This window comes from Carettochelys insculpta, chromosome 4 (assembly GCF_033958435.1).
Source record: "Carettochelys insculpta isolate YL-2023 chromosome 4, ASM3395843v1, whole genome shotgun sequence".
NCBI classification, from domain to species: Eukaryota; Metazoa; Chordata; order Testudines; family Carettochelyidae; genus Carettochelys; species Carettochelys insculpta.
The window spans coordinates 4,671,446-4,696,485 of NC_134140.1; the positions used below are offsets into that span (position 1 = coordinate 4,671,446).

A 25,040-nucleotide genomic window follows, 5' to 3' on the forward strand; every position below is an offset into this window, starting at 1 on the left:
TTTTCCATTGACACCCTTTCAGTTATGTTGAGTTGATCCCTTGTGATAATCCCTCGTAGGGGTATTTACTCAACATACTCTCAAGGTGTGTAATTCTCTCACTGTGTGTCCACTGTCCGTATTCCAAATTCATTCAGCAACCTATTTCTTGCTTTAGATGACCAATTTCAGGTCATGCCTTTCCAACAAGCTGTTACACAACTTTAAGAATTTATTCTGAAGATACAACTATAGCATTGGATCTATCTTTGCTTGCACTCACACCTCTATCTGTCAAGGGCCATCAGCTCTTTGGTCTAATCTTAGAAATCTGCTAGCACGTTTATTTTCCTGCCCAAAGAATTCAAGCTGAATATAGCAAAGGGCTCATATTTTAAGTCTCACTCTTGTCTATACTACCTCAAATATGAATCAACAGATGAGAAGCGATCACATGGTCTTGCCAGCTTTTACAATTGTGATAACTGGCACTGTTCTTAAAGTACCAGTCTATAGAATTAAGAGACTACATGAGATCTAGGATTTCATTTAAAAAAAAAAAAAACTTCCCAGGGCACAAAGAGTATGTCTCAAAAAATCCAGCGTGTACCTTACTGACTTGAAAACCAAGAAACAAAAAAGAATATTGTGTTTTTAAGACTTTTGAAAATTTGTATCCATATCAGATCTTTGATCCACAAAAATGGTCCCTGGATGCCAACATGCACAGAAACAGCGGGTATCTGCAGATTTGCTGGGGTCTAGATACAAAATTTGTACCTGCATCCAAACCACAATCTGCAAAATGGGGCTGTATGTATAAAGCAGACAGCTGCAGAGTTAGAGCCTCTACTCATCATTCCTCCAGGCCTTCCTTTGATTTCTCACTGGGGCTGCTAATACTTATAACAAGCAAATTTCAGAATTTACAAAGTACAGTAAACTTTCATATCTGGCAGCACCAGGACTGGGACATTGCTGGATATTCAAATATTCTGGATAATAGGTACACCTAGCAATGCATTACAGTAAAGAAAAACAAGATTAGATATTAAGAAACAAACAAAATGTATGCAGAGTGCTTTATTTACCAACAACAGTAGTATTGTACACAGTAAACTTTACTGTATTTGCTGCATTTATTTGTATTTACTGTCACTATATTGTACTTATTGAAAACGACTAGAATTTACTTATGATTAAAATGCTGGTTATCTGAGAGTTCTGGTATGACCAGGCTCATCTCTAAAGCAGACTTGAAATACTTTACCTTGGGGTTTGGAAAATAATAAAGGTAAAGTTTCCTCATCTACAATTCCTCCTGTTATCAGTGCGAAAGGACCTACGACCCTGCCAAACAGTGAGAGGCAGCGCTGGCTAGCTGTTAAGAAAGAGACACCGAGTGCTGTGAGTAGAGGGCTGAAGGGGTCCAAATGTACAGGAGAGCAGCAGAGAAGAGAGATGGAAAGGCAGCTGTTTGAACTTCTAGGTTTAATTTCCATGATCAACTAAAGACATCTAAGCACATTTATGGAATAACATCAGCAAAAGAGACATTGGAACTAAGAGAAATAGTAACTGAAAACTCTTATAAATCAGAAACTGAGAAACAGTGTTGATAGTTTGTAATGTGGCTTTTAAAAATTCACCTGTGTGACTGGTCTGAGTGAACTGACAAGGTTTCAGAGAGAGGGGGAATGAAGCCATTAGATCTTTGGGAATGCCAAATCAGAGAATTCTGCAGTCTCTCTCCTCAGCAAAACAGGCTACTCTGAACATCAAATCAAGTTCAAGGCCTCAGAGCTTATCCCCTAAGGTCATCGGTTTCCAGGACCCAGCATATCTGACATATGTCATAAAGCTCGGACACGAACACTGTGGTCGACAACTCTGCTCCTCGTGCTCAAAAGAACTTTCTACCATTGGATAAAATTGATTTGTGCAGCAGACAGAACTTTTTGGGGACTGACCTGAGACTATAAAACTGTCAAGGGAACTAAAGGACTGCCACAAATCACATCGCCCTGCATTCCAAGTGCCAGGCACACGCCTCCAAGCAGCCCCTTCCACCACACACATGTACAATAGAAGCAAAGAACAAAAACAGACCTAATATTCCACCTAGAGGAAAAATGAGAATGAACAAGTGACAGATGCTAGTCATGTCTATTAATGCATGATGAGAAGGTGCTCCAATACTACAGTGATGAAGATGATAAAAAAATGTCATCAAATACAGAACAGGCTTAACTGGTCTCCCCAGAGAATATTAGATCTCTGCTTTCATCCAAGCATTTTATAAAGTAAAATTTACAAAGACTTCAGAGATGGAAGTAGAAACACAGGCTGAACCTCTATAGTTTGGCAGCCTCACAACCTGAGCAGTGCCAAACAAGAGAATTTGCCAAACCACAGGAGGTCAATATTGTTTAGCAGCATTACCACCACTTCCACTGTTTACTGGGCTCTGAGAAGACATTTGGGGTAAATTAGAGCTAAATAACAGCACAGAACACTGACAGCTCCAGGACTGGTGGCTGTAAACAAATTTTATTAGACCACAGGAAACTTGGCCATAACCATGATAAATGGACATCTAGCTAATTAAAATAATGCCAGACTATGGATATTGCTGAATGAGAGTGTTCTAGATTAGAGAGGTTCAATCTGTACCAATAATTTATCTTTACTGTCCACTGGTCACTTTGCCTTCATTTATTTAAATAATTATTTGGTCTTCGTAGGGTTCTGGGACAAAAGGTAGGAATCCCCACTTTGAATTCCACTTGGTTGTCTAGAGACTGGCTCCTCCGAAACTTGAAACCAGTGGCCACTTTCCTCAGAGGAAAGGTGTTGGAGTCCATATGTCTAGAGCTTGCTTGGTTATAGGATTGTGCTTTTTTTCTAAGAAAGAAAGGAGGAGAGCCCACATAGGAGTCAATGCAGAGGATGAGAAGACAGAGATTGGGGTTATTTTCCCAGGTCTGCCATTGACTTTGGAAAAGTCAACCACTCTGTTTCAGTCATTGCATCTGTAGAACATGGCTGTCACTGTTAACCATAGGTTGGCAAGGTTTAAATAGCATTCATAAACTTCTTTGACAGCCTCAGGTGAAAGGTGCTAAAGTAAATCAATATAAAACAGACAAAAGGTCATTCGGAACTTCCTTCTGCACTATATGATGAGCAAAGATGGATGAATTTTATGGATAAGAATTAAAAAAAGACGTGAAATTTTGGATCTGACAACTCTGATGTCCTATACGTGGCTCAAGAGAACTTTAACCTTCATTTGCTGTAAGGTTCCAAACTACCAAAGCCTCCTGTTGTGCTGTCAGATCCCCAAGCAATAAATGGATAGCTGGGCAAGTATTTCAATGAAAGAACTCCAAGGAATGGTACATAAAATGGCATCTGGTGTTCAGTGAAGAACGCTACTTCCCCCTCTAGGTCAGTTCTGGATACTCCTATAAGGAAAGCATTAGGAGCTACTGTCTTTTGGTTAACAGAAAAGTTTTGAGCATGAAGCTTTTGTGAGCACAGATTCACTTCTTCAGATGCTGGTCTTGGAAATCTGCAGGGCCAGGTATAAATAAGCCAGAGCAAGGGTGAAGATAACAAGGTTAGCTCAGTCAGCAAGGGTGAGGCTTACTACCAGCAGTTGATCTGGAGGTGTGAACACCAAGGGAGGGGAAGCTGCTTCTGTATTTAGCCAGCCATTCGCAGTCTTTGTTTAAGCCAGAGCTGAGGGCGTCGAATTTGCAGAGGAATTGTAGCTCATACATTTCTCTTTGGAGTCTGGTCCTGAAATTTCTTTGCTGTAGGATAGCTACTTTTAAGTCTGATGCTATGTGGCCTGGGAGATTGAAGTGCTCTCCTACGGGTTTTTGTATATTGCCATTTCTGACATCTGATTTGTGTGCGTTTATTCTTTTACGTAGAGACTGTCCAGTTTGTCCGATGCATATAGCAATGCCCCTCTGCTATATGCATCGGACAAACTGGACAGTCTCTACGTAAAAGAATAAACGCACACAAATCAGATATCGGAAATGGCAATACACAAAAACCCGTAGGAGAGCACTTCAATCTCCCAGGCCACATAGCATCAGATTTAAAAGTAGCTATCCTACAGCAAAGAAATTTCAGGACCAGACTCCAAAGAGAAATGTCTGAGCTACAATTCCTCTGCAAATTCGACGCCCTCAGCTCTGGCTTAAACAAAGACTGCGAATGGCTGGCTAAATACAGAAGCAGCTTCCCCTCCCTTGGTGTTCACACCTCCAGATCAACTGCTGGTAGTAAGCCTCACCCTTGCTGACTGAGCTAACCTTGTTATCCCCACCCTTGCTCTGGCTTATTTATACCTGGCCCTGCAGATTTCCAAGACCAGCATCTGAAGAAGTGAATCTGTGCTCACGAAAGCTCATGCTCAAAACTTTTCTGTTAGTCTATAAGGACCCTTCGTTGCTGTTACAGATCCAGACTAACACGGCTACCCCCCCGATACTTGTCTTTTGGTTCTGACATAAAACAGAGGATTTCAGCAATTCTATAAATATAAATGCCAGCGAACATTTAGGGTGTTATCCTCAGGGTGCTAGCTAAATTCCAGCTCACATAACATCTATTTAAATAAAATCCCCTGCACTCTCAATTGGAGTCTTAATTTACAGGCCTAAACTTTTGTATACTGTACTGCTTTAAACAGCTATATTGCATTTCTCCCAAAAGATGGGATTTTAAAGTCAGAAGAGACCAGTGCTATCATCAGGTTGGACCCGAAGCATAATACAAGAAACAAAATTTCACCTTGCACAACACTGCTGCAAATTAAGTGGTACTTGTGTGCAGTCTTCATAGGCAGTGTTGCTATAGCTATATTGGTCCCAGGATATTAGAGACAAGACGGGTGAGATAAGCTCTTATATTGGACTAACTTCTGTTCGTGAGACAGATGAGCTTTTGAGCTCACACAGCATGTTCTTGAGGTTTCTAAACATAGGCTCTCTTAATATGATGCGGCCACAATTCTTCTTGAAGAGTCAGCTGTAGCTCAGGTTACTCACGTTTCAGTAGGTTTAATGTTAAATTTCAAGCAAGAAACATTTCAGGTTAACACAAGCAGGCAATGGTAAACAAAATGTCTTGTGGGCCATGCACAGAACCCCAATGGAGCACATATGGCCCACAGGCCGCAAGTTGCCCATCGCTGCTCTAGGGTGTTAGATTTTCAGTTTCTTCAATGCAAATTTTGTCCACTTTATATTATTCATGGTGAGAAATGGGATTTATATTTACTCAAAATACAAAATATAATAGAACACCAATAACAAATCTTACCAAACCAGCAGCCCTTTTTAGCAGTTACAATTCAGGGAACTGTATTCTATGTAGAAGTAACGCTGGATTAGACTTTCAAAATTAAATGTCTGGTATTTAAAAATAGGCAGTTTGCATATTTCAAATATGTATAATTTTTAACTGAAAAATTTACTAGTTTTAAACTTTTTATCTTGTAAATTCTTTTCCTCTTCTTCAGAATGCACATTTCTATTGCTTAATAACCAAAACAGGAAGAATATAATATAGTAAACTCTTTCATATCCAGCAGCCCTGGGACCGGGAGGTAGTCAGATATTCAAATATTCTGGATAAAAAAGAGAGGTAACACCTAGCAATGCTTAACACTCAAGAAAAACAAGATTTGATTAGAAAAACAAAAATGTATGCCAAGTACTTTATCTACCAACAACAGTAGTATTGTACACTGTAAGCTAATAGTGATTAAGATACATTGGGAGAAGTAATACTTTTGACTGATGAATACATTTTATCTTCAAGCAGTAGCACTGAAACAAGAGTTGAAAACGCAACCATGTACAACAACAGATCCAGGGCACCAATGAGACGTCAAAGACAAAAGGCTTGTTGATGTTTAAATTTTTTTTTTTGTTTTGTTTTATGACAAAACAGTTTATAGAAAAGAGTGTACTCTTTTGGCTGGTAAGCCAACACATGCATATTTTCCTACCAAAGCCTCTTCTGATGCCTGATCCATTCTTTCATGTAATCAAAGCCAGGAAGACGCAGTCTCAATCAATAATAATTCTTAAACTCATTTTAAATCAACACTTGATTTATTTTAAAACATTCTTTTTACAGAATTACCAAGATGCGCACATACGTAATCAGACTTGTTCCTCACTCCATTCTCCTTCGTAAAACAAGTTATTTCATCAATTGCAACATATCTATGTTAGATTGTAAAGCTCTTTGGTGCAGTGATCATGTCTTTTGTTTGTTTTTATGAAGGCTCCAGAACACTTCAGGGACCTTCAGGGGTAAAATACAGCCCTGCTTCCTGGTGGAATTTTATGGACAGAAACATTAATTTTAGTGTAGAGAAACATATTTGAAAAGTGTTTTTATGGAATTTTTTGAGCTAATTGGCCTAAGCAGTGTTGACAGTAAAACTGAAAGCTAGAATACATATCTACAAGGCTCTTCATCCCCAGAATCTTTACAAACACACTCAATACAGAATGAACCTCTCTAATCTGGCAATATCTGTAATCTGGCATGATTTTAGTTCGCCAGATGACCACTTATCATGGGTGTGGCCAAGTTTCCCATGGTGCCATAAAGTTTGTTTACAGCTACCAGTCCTGGCTCTCAGTGTTCTGTGCTGTTATTTAGCTGTAATTTATTCCTAAATGTCTTCTACGAGCCCAGTAAGCAGCGGAAGTGCTGGTAATGGTGCTAGACAATGTTGACCTCGTGATCCAGCAAATTCTCTTGTTCAGCACCAGTCAAGTCCCAAGGGTGCTGAAGTAGAGAGGTTCAACCTGTATAAACTATATATAGTATTCACTTCAGCACATCTGTGAAATGCAGCCATCGCTGGGGAATGGTATGACGACTCTTTGAGGACACAAAACAATACTATTCGATGATTTAGGGTACAAAGGGTAGAAAAAGTAGAGAGGAAGCCTTGTGTCAGAGTTGAGGGTGCTAGCCTCAGACTTAGTAGACCTAAGCAGCTCTGCCAGGGACTTCACATGTGACTCTGAGCTATATATTAGTTTCTCTGTGCCTCAGATCACCAGATCTGGAAAATGGAGATAACAACATGATCCTGCCTCACAGAAGTGCTGTGAGTCCATTAAAGACTGAACTGCACACAGGGGCCATAAAACTAAGGAAAATAGATAAGGCAGAACTGTTCTGTTCTGTTGACAATGCAAGGGAAACTCGTACGAATATGCAATATGATTAACCAAATCTCGAAAGGGCTAGAGCACTGTATTAACATTAACACAACAGGAAAATGAATTTCTCTTAGAGATGTAGCAAGGGCCACTCAGCAAATCTTTATTCTTCAAGTGAGCCTATGCCAATGTGAGATGTGCATTCAAGTGTCTATACTGTAACAGCTAAGGGGGAATCCAAATCTATTTTGCAGTGATCTCTTCTGCCTGGTATCCCTTACAAGGAAGCTGATGTTTTAAATTTTGACTGACAAAACCTTTACATGCTGACATGCTGCAGGCTAAAAGAAAGAAGCCAATCTGAGCCCAGAACTGTGTAACATTTTAAAGAAATTACTCCATGCTTAAACAATGGAATATTTGTCAAAGTACAACTTGATCACCAGAATTCATCTGTTTTTCATAACTATGTTTGACCTAAACTACACTGACTGAACAAGGTAGCCTGTGTTTTTCAGTCTGGAAAATACGGCTTTTCAATTTAAAAAAAAAAATTAAGACCACACTAAAGAAAACACTAGTTACAAGATGTCTGTGTCCCAGAAGACTAAACTGCATTAGGATTTAGCCCAGGGTGGTGATGAATGATTTTTCTTTGTTACAATAGCAAGCAGCTAAGTCATCTTCAGGTCATATTTCTGGACGTCTCCCCTTGTTTCTGTGACCCTACCAGGTTAAGGCCCAGAATGTCTGCCTTTTTTGCATGATGGTTTCCATTTTTCCTCTATTTCCAGACTTCCTTTCCCTTTCTACAAATTATCCCACCATCCTGAGATCATGCTGAACAGAGGCAACAGCATGAGTTTTATGGCTAGATGCTGTTTCATAACCTGTTGTAGATTCTTCAGGAGATTTAACAATGGTTTGGAATGACAAACCTCAGTTCCTCAAGGGATAGTCATCCTTCCCCCAAGAAGAACCATATACCAGTCTTTGGGTGAGGGTTGAAGAGAAGGTGAAGGAGGGACAGCTACCTCTCAAGCAGAAGCTGTACACAGCGGAGGAAAATCCTTTCCAAGAATTAGCAGCAAAGCAGGATTCTTCCATACGATCAGTAATCTTACTCTGTATATACACTTGAACTGCTTTAATCTGGCAATTTTGTGTACACTTTTTGTTTTGAAGGTGGAAATAACATTTTGCAATGTACTAACTTTTTACTTAACGTACATACAGAAAACAAGCGGTCCTGTGGCACCTTAAAGACTAACAAAGTTTATTAATTGGGGTGGGGGGTAGGATGTTGCAGATGGGGGTGGCATGAAGAGTCTGGAAAGGAGGGAGGGAGAACACAGAAGCACACTGGTGGTTGAGGGTCTGGGAGGGAGGGAGAGAGAGGGTGCTGGAGTACACAGTGGGAAAGGCAGCATGGGGCCTGGCAGGGAGGTTGCGTAAGGTGGATGGAGTGAGGCATCTGGGGGATAGGCGTGGAGTGCTTCCCTGGTGCTCCAGCTCCGTGCCTTCACCACTCCCAGGAAGTGCTGCCCTGTTCTATGGGAGGTGGGGGGGTGGGCTCTGGACCATTCACTGCTCTGATGTTCCCCCAACTGTACAGGGTTGCAGGAGAAGCAGTGCCAGAGCTGCTCCTCCTCTCCCTGCCAGGGTCCAAACAATGGGAGTTGCTGGATCACAACCCCCGGATTAGGGAGGTTCAAGTATAGTTCCACTGATTTCAAAGAGAACAGTCACTGAGTAAGGTCATACTCCTGGTAAAAGTCAGGCTCCACATACAACGAACAACAAGATCATGGGTGGTGACAAGGAAACAGGAAGACAGAAGAGGAAAGAGGAAGACAACATTTTTAGGAGAACATTAGCTGTAAAGAATTCAAGTAATTTATTTTGCTCCTGTTTTACACTGTGACTTTTAAATAACTACCTCCTGTCACAGACCTAGTAATCTCTAAGGCTATGTTTACACTGGGCCCTTACCTCAAAATAAGACATATAAATTGGTGCTACACAAATTGCATGTCCTGTTTCGAGTCAATTTCAAAATAGGCTATTTTACGATTTGGTGCTGAATTTCAAAACACTGGGCTAATTTGAGGCAAAACTTACTCCTCCAACAATGAGGGGTAGAGGGATGCCAAAATAGCATGCCCAGAATTTCAAAAATATTTAGAAATACCAGGTGCAGTTCCCATATGTGAAGTTACTATTTTGGGATACCTCGGTATCCCAAAATAGCTCTGCAGTGTAAATATGGCCTAATAGACAAACTCTGCATTACCCTGAATTGCCTGGAAATGGACCCAGGGAAATATGCTACTAAATGAGAGACCTTCACACAGAAAAAAAAAAGTTATGCAATTAATTTTTTCTGTTTTAAGGTGTTTTTAGTAAAGAGGAGGCTCCTCTTTCTATCAGCTCAACTGCAGGCTCTGAAATGAGAAAAACCACGCATTTCACACATTGTCTTAGTTTCAAATGAAAGAATATTTACTTATTTTCAAGACTGACATGTGACATTTCAAGCTTGTGCAATCATCTGTTACACTTGTTTCACTCTCTTAAACAGGAGCTCCGGAGGGAAAAATCTTGCTACAAAAGTGAGGAGTTTATTTTATTTTGGCAACTGTATTGCAGACTTTTCTCCTCTCTGTACAGAATAGACGGTGGGTGTGTAAACCTATCCAGCAATGTGACCAAACCCCAGTTTGGATGAGAGAGTTCTTCAGTCTCCATGATACATTAAACTCTCATTAAGTTTCAGTTACTGTGAATACACAGGAGTGAGACAAACCCACTGAGTTCAGACTTTTGGCTAAGATCGCCTACAGTATCAATTTAATAGTGGATATCTCCTCTGGCAGGGAAAAGACTTTGTGAACTAGTAGCTGTTTTCCATTTCTGTGACATAACCAACAGACTGTGGATCCTTTCAATCACTACCAAAATAGGCTGAATTCAGACAGGTAAATCAGACAGACATTTCTTAGCCCACTGCTGACCAAAAATGAACCTGATATGCAGTCACTCTCTAAAAGATGGCACCTCCTACTTGACCGATCTTCTCCTGTGTGCATTCACTGTTAGATCTGCATACTTTACCAAATGAACAAAAAATTTGTTCTTTATTAACCCTTTTAATATGGCATAACCAATAACGCTTATAGGGTGGAGTCAAAAACCGTTTAGAACTCCAGGTTGGATGGAGAGTGGCAGGAATGAGGGGGCAGATTTACTGAAAACAATGCTCTGAAAATTTTTAGCAATGTTAACATGTTACTTTAAAAGATAAAAGGTTCTAAAAATAAGTGAGAAAAGAGAGAGCTCACTAGTAAGAACAAATACGTAAGGGTTACAACCACCAAGATTCTTACACATAGAGAAACATCTCAGAGAGATACCTGTGTTAGTCTATCTTCATAAAACTAATAAAGCAGTCCTGTCGCACCTTAAAGGCTAACAATACTATTTATAAGGTGATAAGCGTTCGTGAGACACCAGACACTATCAATGGACCTAACCACGTCAGACACACAATCCGGGGATCATTTTCCTGCACATCCACTCTTGTGTTATATGCTATCATGCGCCAACAATGACCCTCTGCCATGTACATTGGATAAACCAGACACTCTCTTTGTCAAAGATGAATGGACATAAATCAGACATTAGGAATCTGAATATGCATAAACCTGTAAGTGAGCACTTTCACTTGGCAGAACATATTATTAATGACTTAATGGTCTGTGTATTACAACAAAGAGATTTTACCACCAGATTACCAAAGGAGACATCTAAATAGGAATTCATTTTCAAGTTTGACACCGTGGCCTCAAAGGACAATTTCCGCACCTTTGATATTTGCAGAGAGGGCAGACATCCCACATAACTTAACTGATACCTCACAGAGGCTTTTTCTTCACTTCCTCCTTCCTTCCCCCCATTTAGCTGATTCCTCAGTTTTCTCTCTCTCAATAATACTACAGATCTGAAGAAGGTGGTCTTTCTCACAAAGGCTCATCACCCAATAAATAATATTGTTAGTCTTTAGGGTACTCAGGACTGCTTTATTTGTCTTCCAGAGAAATATGGCACTCAACAATGAGGTCTTATATGCCCCCATCTACCTACTAGACGTTATAGCATTTGTGGGTGATCTCAGGACATGGGTAACATCAAGATATCAACCCTCTTGCTCTCCTCCTCCCAAAAAACAACAGTTGGACGACAGTAATTATGGATTTGCAAATGACAGTTGCGTCATGAACTAACCAAGTAAAGGACCACCAGGGGACAGGTATTGTATATACACAGCGCTACCTCAGGTCACTTAGCTTGTAGGATGGAGTGCCTGTCTCTATCTAGGCCATAAACTCTTTGGGAAAGGGATAGTGCTTTTCTGTTTGGTATCATTGCATTTTTCCATTCCATAGCATAAACATCACCATACTACATGACTACAGTATCACATAAACTAGATCAATTTGGCAGGATTACCTCAGGAAGCATGCTAATATACCTTGTCCTTGAAAAAACAAGAGAGCTCACTGAGCACCCAAGATAGGGAGTTTTTCCTGTTATTCACATGTTAAAACGAAGAGGTGATAAAATAAAATGGTATTGAATTTTTCAAGCAACTGCTGTGCAAGACACACAGGTTAGACTGCAATACCTTTGTTCTGATGCCCCCAGTCTGCAATTTTTGGCATCATAGTCACCATCAGAAGCACATATCCCCCAGCTAAAATTTGCAGATATTACTCAAAAGAACAGGTGCTTCTTTTATACCACATTACACACATGAATTGCTTTTTATCGTGAAGGATCCCAAAACATTTTAAACTATGTACTACAGCAACGCTGAAATACAACTACTACTGGAGTGAGAGCATATTAGAAAAGCTAGATACTGTATATTAGCCAACAAGATGATGTGGTTTATCACCCAAGGTAAATCCCTAGTCTCATAACAATTTCCATATAATCTTAAGTGCCCAAATGTAGCAGAGAGACCCTCTAATTTTTAAGTTCTCACCCCACAGATCCATAAATAGTAAGCCACTTGGAATCCACATTGTTAGTTTCAGAAGGGAGGAGTCATTTGTGCCAGATTTTAAACCTGTGATTCCAGGGAGCCCAGGATTTGCAAAACAATCAGCCTTCAAGCTATATGCACATTTCTGAAACATACTGAAAAATACATTAATGGCTATTTATGGTGTTCCTCAGCTCAGACCTCAGAATTTTTGTTCTTGCCTCACGTCATCCATAAAACATGACCAAAGCAAACTGAAGGAGTTTGAAGAGGCCAAATTTGTATTCAGAACATTAATCAACGTGTTTCTCTTATCTCTCCATCATTAAAACACTTCAATGCCATTAGATAGCAAGGCGCTTTGATACCCTACTCTTGGAATGCAAAGGCATCATTTGTTCATTGTATATGCTGTGTCTTATTTCCACATTCCCACGAACAAAGACATATGCTTGTGAAATAGCAGATGTATGCGTCATAAGTCTGCCCCCTTCCTGCATAAGTATGTGTAAACAGACAGAATTAACGTTCAGCCACTCAAGAGCACTCAAAACAGGATGACAATAATTTCCCATCTAAGGTACAAACAGGTATTTGCGCTAAAGCTATATACGTGGTAGGGAAAGAGCAACAACACAGCTGAGCACCATGCAATTCTGTGTGATTCAAACGAACACGGCGGCCCATTATTTTACAGCCTGGTTCTGCCCAGCACTTGATAATTATCAGGACTGATATAGGTACAAAATATTTTGCTTTCATAGTGCAGCCAGGTGGACCGTACTACACAAACATACATTCCTAACTTCATTTGCAAGTAACATTTAAAAGGTTCACTTCCTCCATTGAATAAGAACACCCTTTGGAACTCAAAATGCCAAACTTTTAGGTACTTCAAAGTAACACAATAGAACATAGACATCATACATTCATGATTTGCACTGCTTGCTTAAAAAGAAAGAGAGATGGTGAATTCAGTAAGCAAAATATCCAGCTAATAGCACGGTCTGACAGTCTAGTGGTAAAATTCTGCAATTCCATGAGATGTTCCTGAGTCCAAACAAAAACCAGACAGAACTCCAAAAGAAGGTGGCCCCTGAGCTTTGTTACTGGTCTTTGTACACCATGCTTCTGATGCTGAATCAAGATAGGGATAACAGATTATATTCAGTTCCAGGAAAGAAAAACAACCACATCTGTTTAAGGAGTGCTTGTGATCCAGCTGCAAAGAGAATTTCAACAAGAAAAGAGTAGCAGATCCAAAGCAGAAACCTAAGGGTGCGAGAAGAGCTTTAAAATGGAAAGAGCTGCCAAGCAGGCAGAGAGAACCTTTCCCTTCCAGTTTAATGGATTTTTGCCTAGGAAAACAAACAATGGAGGCTGACCTTGTTCTCACGTTAATCTAATACACTTTCAGAAAACTCTTCTCAGATCAGTGTTCCTCTTCAGCACTGGCTCCATCACTATGGTGTTACCCAAGATGTGACTGCACTTTGACACCACCTTGGAAGATCTTCATTGTAATGTCAGAGCATTCTCCCAACTCAAAGTTTCTGTGCACCTCTGGATCTCAAGCTCAGCAAAGTCAGGCTGGGTCAGTGCTTAAGCAACGTAAGAACTGGTGCAGGGGCTTCTGCAAACAAACCATGCCATGTTCTGGACCACTTAAAACGGATGATCTCTCATGACAAACTATACGTTTAGTCCTGACCCCTTTGTCCATGGTGCAATTAAGACTGCTGGTTAACCACTTCTTTTTAATCACTGAGCTAACAATTGATGTGACCGAAGCAAAAGAAAACCTTAAGTTATGTTTTAAAATTTAAATTTATCTGCAACAAGTAGAGGTGACATTTACAATGTAACAGACAAGTAAGGCTTACGGAGTTTTGTAAATAAATAAAAATAGGGATTATCGTGAAAAGGGCTTGAAGCCGTGAATTAATCATGCTCTGCAGCCCCTACCCACAAGTGACAAGGATGCTGTATTTGAATAACTGCACACTGCGACTATATTTAGAGGACTGATGTTTTTACTCTAACATGCATGGCCATTTTCCAAACTGAGTACTCTGAGCCCCAACGCAGTCTGTGATCATATCTAGCCAGCTTAGAACGAACACTGATTTCTCTGCTTCTTCTTTGATGGAAGTTGAGTTGTATCCCCCTGGGCTGTAAGGTCATAAGGTTAAAAGAGCAATATGACAATTACAAAAAGTTAAATCTATGGTCATTACAGACAGACACTATCCAGGGTCCATTAGCACATAGTACAGAGCAGTTATCACAGGTCACTGACTTCAGTTCACTCTAATGGCTTTTCCTGTGTCCTTATCAATCCAGTGCACAAAGTATCTCACCCTCAGCCTTTCCCTATGATCTCAATACCATGTTTACAGCTATCTAACTCCAGCAGGCACCGGTGGGTCAGCCAAGCCAGCAGACAGTGAGATACGCCAGAAGAAAACGATGGAACAATCAGCAAAGCAACTGAGATGAACTAGGAGTTAGATATTTCTAGAAGGAAAAATTTCCACTAAACAATAAAATAAAATAAAATAAGAGAGAAGGCCAAACTTAATAGCTTTGCGATACCAAGAACACAGTTGAAACAAACTTCATATCCCTGATCTAGAAAATAGGAATTAACAGACAGACCACACTGCAGTTCACATTTCAGATCCAGTGAATAAAATAAATATGTATTTCAAAGAGGAAAGGCAGTGGCTCTTAATAGGAAAAAGTAGTTTGGTAACTACATTACTTAAACAATTCCAATAATAAGAGATGTTCAGCTCTTAGAGAAATTACTTCAATCCCTATTACAAAAGCCCAGTAATAATCACAATAATCAATATTTTCAACTGGAGGACAACCAACAACCGGCAGTCATCAGTGCAAATGAAATATTAGAGCACAAAGTCAGAAGGAGGAAGAACATGAATGTACCAAACTGGGGACCACTGACAGAGGAAGAAAGTTCTAGGACAAATAAATAACGTAATTTAAACTGTGGTTCTGTAAAATGACTCACTGCTTGACACATATACCATATTTTTGCTCTCTCAAGAATTCCAGATATAATCTACTCAGCTGAACGTAAAAAGAAGATATTTCTAAATATCAGCCCCAAAATTCAGCCTGGAACCTGAAAGTCAATTTGGTTTCTTTGTGTTTCATGAACTGCTACCTAAAAAATGCCACAAACGACATGATGAACAATTCTATAGATGTATGAGCCCAAGCTGCATTTCCCAAATTGTGCTGTATCTAAAGGGCAAGCCAGATTGCTGATGAAGTAAACAAATGGATGAATACAACCAGACAGAAGACCCGAGTAAGAAAGGGCACATTTTAGATAGTTTTGAGAGTTGAACCCAACTTTTAAAGACTGGTCCATGCAAAAAATACTACACTGGTGCATTGCTGCATCACTTTAGTGAAGACACCAGTATGCCAACAGGAAAGCTTCTCCCATTAGTAAAAGGTGGCAGTTGTGTCAATGCAAAAAGTCCTCTGGTTGATCTAGCAGTGTCTAAACTGGGTGTTAGGTCAGTGTAACTGTGTCACTTGTGACAGGGGGTGGTAGTGTGTGGACTTTTCACATCCCTAAGCAATGTAGTTATACTGATATAAATGTATAGTGTTCGTCTGGTCTAAGGTAATGAAGCAACTCTGAAATGGGATGAGATGGAAACAGGACCACAGCTGCATAAACTCAGAAGGCAATGTCTAACGTGGGTGTTTTTAAAAAGATCTCCATAGGCCACTTGTTCTTAACCCTAGGTTGATCCCCCTAGAAGAATACTACGACAATGGTGGGCCAGAGCTCCACAAAGAGCTCCATCTCCTGATTCTCAAGATCTGGGATAGGGAGCAGATGCCATAAGATTTCAGAGAACACACTGATCATTGGTCTTTTCAAGAAAGGCGACAAGTCAGACTGTGGAAACAATCGTGGCATCTCCCTCCTGGCAACAGCAGGGAAAATCTTAGCTTAAATCCTTGCAGACTGACTCCTGCCACTCCCAGAAGAAATTTTCCCAGAATCCCAGTGTGGCTTCCGACTATTCTGAGGAACAGCAGACAATCTTCACCAGCCAGCAACTGCAAGAAAAATGTTGTGAACACAAACAAGCCTTACATATGAGTGTCATCAACCAGACCAAAGCATTCGACTCAGTCAATCGTAGTGCCCTGTGGACCATAATCTGAAAGATCAGCTGCCCCAAAAAATTCATTAGCATTTTAAGGCTGTTTCACAACAACATGACTGTCACAATACTAAGCAAAAACAGATCCCAAAGTGACCCCTTTGATGTCAAAACAGGAGTCAAACAAGGCTGCGTCACTGCCCCATCACTGTTCTGCATTTTCATCACCATGACTCTTCACCTTATTGATGGCGAGCTTCCAGGTGGTGTGAAGATTGTCTATAGAATGAACAGGAAGCTCTTCATTCTCAGGAGACTGAAGGCTAAAAGCAAGACTTCTACAACTCCAAACACGGAACTCCAGTATGCAGATGTCAATATGGTTTTTGCTCTTTCTCCCACCACCCTTCAGACCATCTTAAGTGCCTTCGCTGAAACACACTGAACATCAAAAAAGACTAAGGTGCTTGAGCAACCTTCACCAATGGGCCAATCTCATGCACCTTCTATTAAAGTCAGTGGAGAAAGGCTGGAAAATGGGGAGCACTTTCCTTCCTTGGAAGTCATCTTTCTGCTAAAGTCGATACTGATGGGGAAATCCGGCATCATCTGAGCCATGCAAGCTCTGCTTTTGCCTGCCTGAGACAAAGGGTCTTCGAGAACTGGGACATCTATCCCAAGACAAAGCTCCTTGTATACTGTGCAGTGGTTGTTCCAACACTACCATATGCATGGGAAACTTGGACAACATACATGAATCATTTGAAGGCACTTGAACCATAACATCAATGCCGCCTCAGGAGAATCCTAAATATCTCTTGGGAGGATAGGTACACAAACACTAGCGTCATGGAAGAGTTGAATATGACCAGCATTGATGCCATTATAATTCAGTAACAACTTCATTGGACTGGCCACTTGGTTTGGATGTCTGATCAGCACCTCCCAAAACAGATTCTGTTTTCCGAATTAAAAGGAAGGACAGAGGAGCGTACGGGGCCAGCGGAAGCGATATAAGGGCATGATGAAGGCACACATGAAAATATGCGGCATCACGGTCGACACTTGGGAGAACCTTGCCCAAGACTGTTCCCAGTGGCAAAAGGTAATCCATGAAGGGGTGGCACAATTATAGAGGCCCCGCTACAGTACAAACAAGGACAGGTGGAGAAGACGACAAGAGCGTCAAAACTGCCCCATGCCCCTCCAACAGCTACTAAGACCTGCCTCTTCTGTGATAAGATCTGCAGCTCCAGAATTGGGCTCATCAGCCAACAACAGAATCACAAATAGGAGGGTGACACGAAGACATCCTACTCATTGCTGAGTGACCATCAAAAGAGAGAGGATAAAGCATGTGGACACCAGTCTTTACAAGTGTGTAAAGCATTTCCCACTAACTGGCAATCAATTAACTTGAGGTAAAAAAAATTATAAAGAGACAAAATCTAAACAAACACTGATTGTTTAGGTCCACACACACCTCAGACCATCACTCATGTGTCAACAGACTCCGCTTAGTGGGACTTGCTCTCTAAAAATAGCTGCAAAGCCTGCTAACTCAAATTGATTTATTGGAACAAGATGCACCTGATGAAGTGGGTCTTTGTCCACTAAAGCTTATGCTCCAACAAATCAGTTAGTCTGTAAGGTGCCACTGGACTTCTTGTCATTTTTGTGGATATTGACTAACATGGCTACCCCCTGATACTCATCATCATGCCAAGTACTAAAGCGAAGTACAGTATGAGCTTTAACAAACCCAAAACCTTTTTCCTCCAGCCACTTTTACCCAGAATGACAGTATTATCTACCTCTTCCATGCACTTCCCTTTGCAGCCATTGCCCATAACTGCACTGGATGTTGTTTTTGACTGTCTTCCTGCTTCTAAGTTCCTGGTTTGGTATAAGTTCCCCTCCCCATGTCCTTCAGCTTATAGGAAACAACACAATAAGCAATTTTCATTTTATAACATGTAAAGCAAAGCCATTTCATCTCTTGGGCTCAAAATCCAAGAATGTCAACAACTATACAGATACCATAATAGATAAACAAACCATCTAAACCAAATCCCATCTGTCCTACCTTATTCTGGATATTGATCAAAACAGTTTTCCTGACAGTTACATCTGGGGAGGGAAGACCTTGCAGATAATAAATATGAATGGTACAATCACTTAACCCAAACATATAGATTCATCTCAGCTGTGTACAGTGATTCATTAGCCACTCCTGCATACTTCTCAATTACCTCGGGTAATATAGTTAGCAAGAAAAAGTCTGTAACGTAACTAAGTTGTAGGTTTACAAAGTAATTGTAAGTAAAGATTTTCACATTTATTGCCGCTAAACTGAAAGTGGGTATGTTCTGTTATTTATGCGTATTGGACTGGGGATTAACTTTGGTCCATAGGTTAGAACAGCAGACAGGCAGGGTTCTGTTTAGATCTCTCACAGACTCCCAAGTGCTACCTCAGGCTAGTTGCTTAGCCTGTGTCTCAGTGATGAGGTACTGGTTCTCTCAACTCTCCTGTGCAATTTTTAATGCACTGCCAGGAACTGAAATATTAATGTCCGTCACCCAGAGATCCCAAGCAGAATTAGGGCCCCATTATACTAGGCACTGTATGAGCATATTAGACCATGTCTGTCCCCCTGACCCAAAACAATGTTTGCTGTAAGCTACTAAAAGAGAAGGCTATTCCACTTACACTCAATTTCTATGTGCATTTGACATTTTTAATTTTGATTGTAAATATTTAAAGTGGCATCCTCCTCCATCTGCCCCCCCACCCCCAGCCATTATTAGTTGGTTCATTTCTCACAGTAAAGAACTGCTGACAAACAGTCCCATAAAGCATCCCTATCAGAGACTGTCTCCCCTAGATCTGTTACCAAGTCAAGGACCTATTCTCAATTAACCACAGCCTGACCCTTGTTCACTTTCTTTCCCTCTCCTCTGCCCTTCCTGCAAAAGTTCAGCGCTTCCTGGAAAAGTCTCACTGCCTGTTTGATATTGTACTTTGCTTTAGTTGCTGAAGGAAGGATTTACAGGTGCCTGGCCCCGTCTGCAAGACCATGACCGAAAGCTGACCTCATGTTACAATATGTGAACTCCTGCCCTGCTGATAAGGCTGGCAGATATGAGTAGGATTTTTCAAATAATCCTTTGGGAATTTATAAGCAGCACAGCCATAAAACCGAGGTGACTGGAAGGTCGATTTCACTAAAAATAATAAATATTGCAATGTTTATTCAAAGTAGGCCTTTGTAACTGCAGGCCAAGCACTTAGATAACACTATTTTAAATGACAAATATTAGGAGCTTTTGGTAACTATTATGTTATGAGCCTTCCGCCCGACTCTGATGTGACCATTTCCCTTGGTGCTTGTCCAATCTCTGATATTGTTCAACCCTAGCTGGGCCTAGTAGTTCAGAATTCAACCATAGGTCAGGAAAAGGGTAATTTTCCCTTATGGTTCCAAGCCTTACTTCCCTGCTCTTGGTTTGCATCCACTTCTGTTTGAAACTTTTGCCTTATACTTTTTCATTATCTTGTTTCTTATAGGCCTTTTGGCTGAACTTCTGTATTGCAGGGATTGAGTCTAGTGGGTTCAGCAGAGAACTGGGGACAAGACCTCCTGAGTTTCATCCCAACATGGTCACCAACTCCTCATTGCCTCATTTTTTTCCATCTGTGAAATGAAAATAGAACCTACCTACCTGCTTCACAGGGATATCGGGGGGTTAATGTTTACAAAGCATTGTGAAGATGGAAAGTGCTATAACAGTGCTAAGTATTAATATCTGATCTATCAATTTTAGTATCTGAGAGCACTTTAGAAACATTGAGTCTCTAGGTCACACAAGCAGGAATAATGATAATAGTACTAAAAACAATCACTCATACGTGTATCCACTGCGGGGATGTACTGTCACTCCAGAACAGAGATGGACTTCATCTAGCATGACTTTTCCTATCTCAAGTTACTCCTGAGCACTCAAAGAGGCTTTAGGTGCACTCCCTCCTACAGCATATTGGCTGGTTAACGGTTTATTTCCATCTCCAGCAGAAAGCCATGGAGCATGAGCATAGCATCTGTTTTTAGAAGTAGTATTCCTCTACCATATATAGGAGAATATACAGCCATGTTCTATATATTACAGAGAATTAACATAAATGCACCAAGTATTACATATACCAGAACATAACGTTAGTCTAGAAAATAAATCATAGAACATTAGAAAAGGAAGGGAACTAATCTACTCCTAAAAATCTCCAGTGATGGAGATTCTCCACCCTGACAGTTAGGAAGCTTTTCCTAATGTCCAACTTGTACTTCCCTTGCTGCAATTAAAACCCATTGCTTCTTGTCCTATCATCAGAGCTTAAGAAGAACAATTTTCTCCCTCCTCTTCATAACAAACTTTTAAGTACTTGAAAGCTGTTATGTTCCCTCTTGAGTATTCTCTTTTCCAGACGAAAACCCAATTCTTTCAATATTCTCTCATAGGTCATGATTTCCAGACCTTTAATCAGTTTTTGTTGCTCTTTTCAGGACCTTCACCAATTTGTCCACCTTTCCTGAAATGTGGCACTCAGAACTAAATGCAGTAGTCCAGCTGAGGCCTAATCAGTGCAGAGTAGAGTGGAATAAGCACTTCTCATGCCTTGCTTACAACACTCCTATAACACATCCCTGAATGCTGTTTGCTTTTTGACAACACTGTCACAATATTGACTCATTTACCTTGTGGTCCACTAAGACCTCTAGCCATACTCCTTCCTAGACAGTTGTTTTCATTTTGTATGTGTGAAACTGATGGTTCTTTCCTAAGTGGATTACTTTGTACTTATAAAATAATTATAAACCATCATACTCTGAACACCCACTGATGCAAAAACTCTGATATTCTGTTTTCTCCCCTTTTCTAAAAGCATTACATATACCCTTGTATTAAACAACTATATGAAAAGCTACAAGAATAAAGCTTTTGATTTTGTTCTAATGAAATTTACATATACATCTACGTACAACTGAAGATTTTTTCCCTAATCAAATGCAACCTGGAAATCTACCAAAGGATTCAGATCCTTGTAATTTTCTTCCAGCACACTCCCCGAAGGAGGCTTCTAACATCTAGTCTTATATCTTTGTCCAAAACAGAGTACACAAAATAACACATTTTTGGTATCAAAACAAAAAGCAGTCAAGTAGCACTTTAAAGACTAGCAAAATAATTTATTAGGTGAGCTTTCGTGGGACAGACCCACTTCTTCAGACCACAGAGAACCAAAAACAGTAATCAAGGAGGACAAATCAGAAAAAAAAGGTTCAAGGTGAGCAAATCAGAGAGTGGAGGGGTGTGGGGGGGGGAAGGATGGGATTTTCTGAGTCACTATAGGGGCTCACCTGCTTACTTGGCTTAATCTAATTCTTGGCCTTCCCCCCCACCCCTCCACACTCTGATTTGCTCACCTTGATCATTTTTTTCTGATTTGTCCTCCTTGATTACTGTTTTTGGTTCTCTGTGCCTTAAATATTGAGTCTGTTCTGATACGGCTATGGTCTGAAGAAGTGGGTCTGTCCCACGAAAGCTCACCTAATAAATTATTTTGCCAGTCTTTAAAGTGCTACTTGACTGCTTTTTGTTTTGATAGCATATAGACTAGCACGGCTCCCTCTCTGTTACTATTTATCATTTTTGGTGGGTTAACATTTTAATGCCAATAAACTATTATGGCATTGTAGCTGAATCTATAGAATTACTAAATGATGAAGACATACGCAGGCAATATACACATTTTTACGATGATTCCTGCTTCTTTACCAAATTCATTTGCAGATATTGCTTAGGGGTGGGTGGGGGGCACCTTGGAGCTACCCTAAAATAAAAGAAATGACTCTCTTAGGTATGGGACTACAGAACAACAAAGGAGGCAAAGCTGGGAGATTACACATTGGTACTGTACTAGCTTGGCTTTAGAGGGTTTTCCAGTGGCTGATAAAGCTGAAAAGCCTTCTTCAGCAACTGTGGGTTACTATCATTAAAAAAAACACCTAAAGTCTAACAAGGGCCATTAAGATCTATGGATTTCCAGTTTGGAAGACTCAGATGAATTAGTGCAGCAGTGCAAAAATGGTGAATATCTGGCACAAAGTAAAGACTGAAGTGTCACACATGAATCCTAAACCCTAACCTTCTCCTCACATGTTAAAGTGAGTAACTATTTATCAATATACTAGAGGGCCTGGGAAACCACATTTTGTCTAATACCTTATGAAAATTAGATATTAAATTTTTGGCTATGAAGTGGACCTTTCTAAACAGAGCAAATATTTAAAATTCTAGATCCAGCATCTCCTCAAATGTGTACAGAAAATTAACTGGATCTAAAGTTGCTGGTTATCTGTTTATCTACGTTTGGGTCTGGTACTGCCACCTCACCTCAGTACCTCTGTGCTTTCTGAAGTTCATACAGTTTCTCTCTCTCCTCACTGTTCAGAACACTCTGGGTTTTGTTGGCTGGCTGGCTGACCTATTTGTTGGTTACAAGAGTGGTGTTTTTGTTTTTTGTTTTTTTTTGTTTTGTTTTTTGAGGGAGGATGGTATATAGGAGTGCCAATGTGGTAGGGTTTTCTACCATTCTTAAGGTGACCATCCGTCCCATACTGGGCAGGACGGTCCCATATTTGGGACTCCAAAAAGGCATCCCAATATATATTTTTTTTAAAAGGGACTCATTGTCCCATATTCAGGCCACCCCCCGCTGACCTCTTCTGCCAGCAGCTGCCCAGGCGCAGCTGCTGGTGGAAGTCACTTCCCCAAGCCTTGGGGAAGCAGGGGGAGTGTGGGTGGCTGCCACATCCCTGCTGCTTCCCTGGGACTCCCAGGGAGCGCTGGCAGCTGCTCCCAGGGCTTCATGGCAGGGCTGGCAGCTGCTGCTTTCCTGGGGCTCCATAGGAGCCCCAGGGTCCATGGCTTCCCCGGGGATCACTGGCAGTTGTGGCTTCCCTGGGACTCCTGGGGAGCGCTGGCAGCTGCTGCTTCTCTGGGGCTCCTGGGGAATCATGGGTGGCTGCCACCTCAGGGTTCCTGAGGGGCACGGGGGGCTGCCACCTCCTTCCCGGCTCCTTCGGGCTTGGCAAAGCTGGGAGAAGCCACCTCACTTACCCATATCTCCCTGTCCCGTATTTGGGACAGAGGTATGGTTGCCCTAACCATTGTGTGTAACTAACGAGTAGGGCCACACAATTTTTTTTCTTAAACATACAACAGTGATTAAGACCTGACTAAAGTGCAGCAGGAAATGGTCTCATCACTTCTAGAGCCATACAAAAATATCTGTTTTACAGGGCAGATAACATGGCAAAAGTCTGACTTACAGAAAGCTGGAGCCAAGACAGTGAATTTAAGTTACATGCCATATGATTTTAACGATGGGAAATTCACCAGTTTTCAAACAAAGAAAGGTGAAATATGCAACAACCACCACCTATAAATGCTGTTTTTCTAGGATATTCAGTAAGTTACTTTGCACTAATACTACAATTATTTTGATCAAAGAAAAAATTGTTTTGGAGAAATATATTTAAACTAAAAAACTTATCTGTCTCCTTATAAACCCCAAAGTCACTGTGAAAAAAAATCTTTGCAATCTGCAAATATAAAAGATTAATGTATTTTTTACTCAATACCTTTTCTCAACAGTGAGCTCCCAATGTTACCCTGGCTTCCCTTTGTTACTTTCCACTGAGGTTCTAATTTTATTAGCTACTGCATTTTCTGTTAAGGTGAACATAAGCACACACTAATACTTGTTACACAACAGTTTCATTCCAAGAGCTTCTACACGCACGTAAGAAGCTGTACCTAACCTTGCCATTCATAATCAAAGCAAACTTCAGCGCCATTTGCACAAACCGAACAGACCTACTTACCAGCACAGAATATATGTGCAAGCATCGGTACACAGGTGAGAAATCCACCAAATCCTGGGCACCAGGCACCTACAAAGACATGGAAGGGAAAACAAGAGGATCAACATACAATGTACAAAGCACCTAGTTACAAATACATTAGACAACGTGTGGGAATGGACCAACACTCTGTAGACTGGACACCGAGGATCTCAGTTATTTAATAAATTTCAGTAGCTAGTACAGTAAAACGTTTCATATCTGGCAGACCTGGGACTGGGAGGTTGCCAGATATTCAAATATTCTGGATAATAGAGAGGTATGCCTAACAATGCATAATACTAAAGACTAATAAGATTACGTCAAGAAAAAAAACAAAAATGTATGCAGAGTACTTTATTTAACAACAATAGTATTGTACACTATAAACTTATATTTCCTGTATTTATTCGCATTTACTTTCACTATACTGTACATATGGAAAATGTAACTAAAATTTACTTATGGTTAAAATGCCGGTTATCTGAGAGTTCCAGATAACAGAATGCCAGACATGAGTTTACTGTACATACTGCACAATGCTTTGATTTTAAAGCAGCTATGAGCGGACCAATGCAGCAAAACTGAACTTAGGCTACAGCCAACACTCTGAGCATCCACCTCTCTAAAAAACCCATACTGTCACTGTGCCCTTTGTTAGTCATCTCAGCAGAGTCCAAAGACTT

The 25,040-nt window shown here is 40.6% G+C and overlaps 1 protein-coding gene across 5 annotated transcripts in view; it reads right to left on the bottom strand.

Moving 5' to 3' along the window:
* Positions 1 to 25,040, bottom strand: part of EXOC6B (exocyst complex component 6B) — a 458,226-nt gene that overhangs the window by 207,504 nt on the left and 225,682 nt on the right. For all 5 annotated transcript variants that reach the window (XM_074992199.1, XM_074992198.1, XM_074992200.1 and 2 more), the window contains exon 8: positions 24,337 to 24,405. In XM_074992199.1, coding sequence (XP_074848300.1) covers positions 24,337 to 24,405 — 69 coding nt within the window. The remainder of the gene's footprint in view (positions 1 to 24,336; positions 24,406 to 25,040) is intronic.